Consider the following 6,088-nt stretch of genomic DNA (forward strand, 5'->3'; position numbering starts at 1 on the left):
TACACAGGAGAGAAATTAAGAAAAAAACAAATACAAATAAGTCGTTTTTTATTGTGTTTGTTTTGTTACGTATGTGTTGTTTTAACTTTCTGTTTTTATATGTGTGTGATTGTTGTTTCTAAATAAAGTTGAGTGGAGTTGAGTTGTGAAAGCATCAATGACGTGCATGAGCGCCATCTACTGGAAATGGAAATGAAATAACTTAGAACTGCCCAAAAAACGCCAAACTGTGTGGTGCGTTTTCATGCTCGTTCCAGCGTTTTGAATGCTATTAATTGCGTTGATAAAGTCGACTTTTGTGAACAACAAAATTCAAGGAACAGAAATGCAATGGCATTTATTTACAGAAGAGAGTTTTTGAGACAGGTGAGCAGTTCCGAGTTGTTCTGGCTGAGCAGTTTCTAATCGGATTAGACGACATAACGCGTCTGCTAACAGCAGAGAGAAGGCCGCTTCAAATCTCTTCTTCCTCGATCCAAAAACGTACTCTTAAAACAACAACAACAACAAAATGCCTCTCTTTGTTAACCGTGAGCAAACATTTGCGCATCAGGTGCACCTGCTGGAACACAAATGACGAGTAAGTGGCGCTCAAATATTTGTTTGGAGGCTTGTTTGGATTTCCATTTGGTGATGAAATCTCGAATGGTGTTTGTAGGGTCAAGAGGAGCGAATCCTGGAATTGGAGACGGAGAACGCCATCCTTCGTATTCGGCTCGCCGAGGTCAGAAAACAAAATCAGCAGGAAGAGAAGGAGAGCGAGGAGGCCTCCAAGATGGCGCAGGTCCAAAAGATGTTGACTCGCTCGGCCGTGGCCAAACTCCTTGTGGAGGTTCAGGTAAAGGACACAATAAGTTGGAACAACATTTTCCTTGCCTGCGTCTGCGTTGTCTTCATTTCAGGCGCTGAAGTGTTGCCTAAGTCACCTTTTGGACACCTACGTGACCTTTGCCGCTGAGCTGGAGGAAAAGAGCAAGCGGCTGCAGGACGAGCTACAACAACAACAACAACAACAACAACAAAGATGCTCTTCGCTCAACGAGTGCGGCCAGAACACACTTGAAAGTAAGTCGATGAATACTTCAAGACAACAATTGCATTTGCTCATTTGCAACAATCGTTTATGTTTCACCATTTACATGTGGCTTGACGACAGTCGTGTTCATTTTGGCTGCCGTTTTGAAATTTTGTCTCAGTTTTAGGCCAATTTCAGTTTTTATTACAGTTAGTTAACATCATCCCGTATTTAGTCGACTATAAATCTACTATCTTCGCTTTTTAGTCTAAGAAATTGTAATTGTATTCGCCTAGTCGTTTTAGTCAGGACAACCATTTGTGTATATATATATTTTTTGTCAGCAGATTTATTGAACCTTTTCAGATTTAAAACAATTTCAGATCAAATTCATCTTTTTGATGAAAAACAACTTGACACACAATTAACAGTGGCTACATGCTAAAAGCTAGCACGTTAGCCAACATTAGCTAGCAGTCGGATTAACATTATTGTTGGAACGTTATGGCTGTTTGATTCATCTTAAATTATATATATTTTTTTAACCTTTCACCTCTTGTCTGTCCCATGGGTTTGTGCTGTGTCACATGACCGTGTCACAGACGTGACAGATTAGCAGAGACCACATCTTACTAAATTAGAATCGTTTTTGTTCATGAACTAAAATGTCCTTAATTTTTATGAAGTGAAGGACATTTTCGTCTCATCTTCATTAGTCAACAAAAAGACTGATTTAGTCCCGCTTATTGTTTTAGTCTAGTTTTAGTCCGGTGAAAAATGTGTGTTTAAAAAAAAAAAATATATTTTTTTTTTTTGTTTAGTTTTTGTTGACAAAATGAACACTAGATGACAGTTGCAAGTTTGTTTGTTTTTTGTCTTGAATTTTCAATTGCGTCATCCCTCCTAATTGCGTCGTTTTGTTGACATCCCAAGTTTTGAGTTGCTTTGGTCACCAATGGCTGCTTGCGCTCAGATTTGCAAGGCCGTTTGGCGCCCTCTGGTGGAGGAACGGGACAAGTGCAGAGCGGAGCAGAGGAGGAGGAAAGAAGTTGATGACGACGCGCTGGCGGTAAAAGTCACATGCTGAAGATGACATCATCGCGTCGCCTTAACTTCCACATGTCCACTTTTCCTCCTCCTCCATATTTGGCTGCCACAATATGAATCGTCGCTCATTTGTGAAAGCATCGAGTGGGCAGTTGAGCTCAAATGTTGTTTTATCGGATTTTGTTGCAGGAGGTCGGCGGGAACGTGCGAGTGCACTGCAGGCTTCGTCCTCTTTTACCTTTGGACTGCGTCCAGACGTCCCCGTCTGGATGTGGGTGCGTGTGTCTCTCCCTGCGCGCTCAAATGTCACATTGCAAACTGACGATATATCGATAAATCGTGATACTTTGTCTCCTGACAAGATTATCGATAAGCCTACACAAGTATGGTGATATTTGTTGTTAATATACAGCCACTATTGAGCAATTACTTGGCCTGCCACTAGGGGGAGTGCCTCATAAGAGTGGTGGGAAATGGACGCAAGTCTTCAGGCAAAGAAGAAGACTTTGACTCGTATTTATCTATCCTATCTAAAATGTGGATTATATATTCCAATTTGAACATTTTAAAACATTTTATGTGTTTGAAGCGCACAATTACTGAGGAATATTAATTTGGATTTAATATTGAAGTCATTTTATTTATTTACTTTACAATGTAACACAAAAAATGGTGCGACAGTTTTATAAAATGAAAGAATTATGTAACTGACTGACTAGTTTACAAATTTGTTGACAGAAAATGGAAGTATTTGTTAAAAAAAACCCACAAAAGTACAAAAAGAAACGATTTTCTCATTGAAAAGACATCAGTTTATGTCTTTAGTTTTATCATGGATTTATGACCTGACCACTATATTGCTAATCGTTCTGGTGAGCCATCTGGTACGTTGCGGTTGCCACTCCTCCTCTCCAATGTCCATTTCAGGTGTTGCTCATCCCACGAAGTGATTCGCGCCATCAGCCACGTAAGTTTCACAAACACTTTTTGTGGCTTTTTTTTTGGGGTTGACGCGTTTTGATTTTGCGGAAGGACACGCTGGCGGTGGAATGCGTCAAGGCCGGCGTGGCGGCGCACGACAAGATCTTTGGATTTGACAGGTGCGACCGGGTGCCTTATTTTTTGTGCCGACGAGTCACCGACGAGTCACCGACGGCTTCCCGCAGGGTTCACGGGCCGGACGAGTCGCAGGAAGACGTCTTCAAGCCCCTCCTCGGCTCGCTGATGGACGGGTAAGCGCACGCCGCCAGCGACAGAGTGGACACGCGTGAGCAGCAAAACGTTTGCGGCAGTCGCCGCGACGTTTGCGTCCTGACGTACGGCCAGACGGGAAGCGGCAAGACGCACACCGTGTTGGGCTGGCCCGAGTCCAAGCGAGCGTCGGGACTGCGGGAAGGCCTCGTCGTCAAGGCCGCCGCCGAGATCTTCCGGTAAAAATGCATTTCCGAGGTCGGACGCGGCGCAAGCCACGCTCGTGGTGTCTTGTGCCGGCAGGATGATGTCGGACGAGCGTCGGGCGAGCCGCGCGCTGGAGATGTCGGCGGTGGAGGTGCGCAACAGGCACGCCGTCGACCTGCTGGCCAAAGATGGTGGAAATGTCACCTCGTCCGCCGCCGCTTCCTGTCAGCTGACCTCCCTCACGCACGAGTGAGCGCAAACGCGGCATCGTTTTGTTGACGACAAGTTTTTTTTTTCCCACACAATTTCATTGAGACGAAAACGATAACTAACATTGACTACACAAACTGACACAATCCAGTCAGAAGGAATCAAACGCGGGTCGGAGAAAAAAAAAACACGTTTTCGTTACATTCATTCATTGTGAAGATTCATCTCAATTATGCACTTTTTATTTATTTAGGTAAAAAGTAAGTTATACTTTTGTCAGTTCAACACGTTTTATTGGGAAAAAATGCTCAAGAGGTTGCAATCGGTTTCATGTTTAAACAGATTTGTGACTTTTTGTGTGCGTCAGGCGGGTGCACGACGTGGCACATCTGATGCTGCGGCTGCGCGCCGACCGCTTGCGCTGCCACCTCATCGTCACGCTCGCGCTCACCTGGTGCGACCCCGCCGGGCGCCACTCGCCAGAAGACGCCGTCGGCAGTCCGTCGCCGGCGTCCTTCCGAAGCAAACTGCGGCTGGTGGACCTGGCGAGCAGCGAGTGTGCGGGTGAGCGCAAATTTCACCCGTAAAACGGTTTTTTCAACATTGACTTTATGAATCAAGTCTTCACTGGTTTCCCGCTGGGGTTTCGTTCCAAAAAATAGCTGCAATAACATTTATTGTATGTTATTGGCATTTTTATTTTGCCGTGTAATAACTCCCACATAATACTTGCAATTGACATTGTTGAAATTTCAACTCACTTCAAAAATTCACGCCTGCTGGGGTGTATATTGGCTGACTCCACATCACTTACAGTATTTGCACAATTGAATGTTTAATATCAACTTTTTTCCATTCATTTTCAATGGGACAGTCATTGAAGTTTATTTCTAAGCATCACTTTCCACGCCCACTTCCATATGCAGAACTTATCATTATTAGCAGGTGTCTGGTACTGCTCGGTGGCACACTTGGTAAACGCACACCTGCTGCCAATGGAAGAGCGCGAATGGTTTGTGGAATTTGCGTGGCGACGTGATGTGCGTTTGTGTGTCCGTGAGACGCGTCGGCGTGGGAGTGGTCGTGCATCAAGCGCAGCGTGTCGGCGCTGTGGGACGTGGTGAGCGCGCTGGCCGAGCGCAGGACGCACGTCCCCTACAGGAACAGCAAACTCACTCACCTGCTCAAAGACGCCATCGGTGAGACGCTTCCATTCTTTTGCTGTGGGTTTTTTCACACTCACACAAACCTTGACTCATTGAGACGTCTTCAGCAGTCAAAAGTTCATATTTTATCCAGCATGAATTTGATAACTCCGTTATTTTTCAGATAGAATTAACTCATTCAAACCCCAAAACGTGTAAACACGTTTTTTTTTTTTTTTTTAATACGTTGTCCTTCACTCTCAAAAACGTATTTAGATGTTTTTTTTGGGTTTTTGTTTTTTTATGCAAGAGCATAAAGAAAGCTTTGATGCAGCTTCTGACATGAAGAGGTGCCTTCAAGAATGCCGAGCTGACTCTGACCGCTGGCCACTCGGCTTCACTTTTACTTGTCCACCAGGGGGCGACGGCGAGCTGCTGGTGATGCTGTGCGTGTCCCCCGCGCGCCGCTTCCTCAGCGAGTCCCTGCAGACGCTTTCATTCGGCGCTCGGGCGCGACAAGTGCGTCCGCATCCCGCCGGGAAGAAGAGCGACCACGTCAAGTGACGGACGACTGACGGACGACCGACCGACCGGCAACCTGAGGTCCAAACGCTGGTTTTGCTATGGCAACCAATGATGCAATCAAGTTTGATTAATGGATGGATGACGTCCCACGCGTCGCCAACAAACACATTTTCTGTAGCATCCTGGGATGAAATAAATAAATAAATAACTAAATAAATGTGGTCTCTCCAACTGATGGTCCACAACTTTTATTTACCTTCCTTTATGTGAACACACAATACAAAATGCCATTAATAACTCAAACGGTATGTTTTGTGCATCCATTTTACCTTCTTTAAGCCATACACTATAACTAAAATATTGTTTTATAGCTTGTACAATATTTTCTTTGACTACAATTGACATATTATATCAAATGTTAACCTTAACCGAATCTTGAGCCATCGCGTTGCTAGCTGTTTACCAATGTGCGTTAGCACACTCTAGTGGATGAAAACGATAGTGTTCCACCTTGCAGCAAATCACACAATGTAAAATATAGCGAGAGTTAAACAATAAATGTGACTAATACGAACCTCGTTCCCTTCGGTGAATTCTTCTTAACTTGAGTTGTTTTTCTTCTTTCTCTCTCTCTGACAAACCACTTGACCTTTCTAATGGCGCACGTCGTCGGTGAGTTACGTCATTTCTTACCAATTTATGACACCATTTCCTGTTCAAAATCAAGTCAACTATATGACACAATGGA

The 6,088-nt window shown here is 44.3% G+C and overlaps 1 protein-coding gene across 1 annotated transcript; it reads left to right on the forward strand.

The window, feature by feature from the left end:
• Positions 1-153: 153 nt before the first annotated feature.
• kif25 (kinesin family member 25) lies at positions 154-5,571 on the forward strand. The gene is made up of 13 exons (XM_077511435.1): positions 154-580; positions 659-838; positions 903-1,065; positions 1,989-2,337; positions 2,990-3,029; positions 3,095-3,162; positions 3,229-3,294; positions 3,355-3,492; positions 3,557-3,709; positions 4,038-4,253; positions 4,616-4,644; positions 4,732-4,869; positions 5,234-5,571. Exons 4-13 carry the CDS (start codon positions 2,225-2,227, stop codon positions 5,377-5,379), a joined length of 1,107 nt encoding a protein of 368 aa, XP_077367561.1. The 5' UTR covers positions 154-580; positions 659-838; positions 903-1,065; positions 1,989-2,224; the 3' UTR covers positions 5,380-5,571.
• Positions 5,572-6,088: the final 517 nt, after the last annotated feature.

This window comes from Festucalex cinctus, chromosome 21 (assembly GCF_051991245.1).
Source record: "Festucalex cinctus isolate MCC-2025b chromosome 21, RoL_Fcin_1.0, whole genome shotgun sequence".
Taxonomy (NCBI): Eukaryota; Metazoa; Chordata; class Actinopteri; order Syngnathiformes; family Syngnathidae; genus Festucalex; species Festucalex cinctus.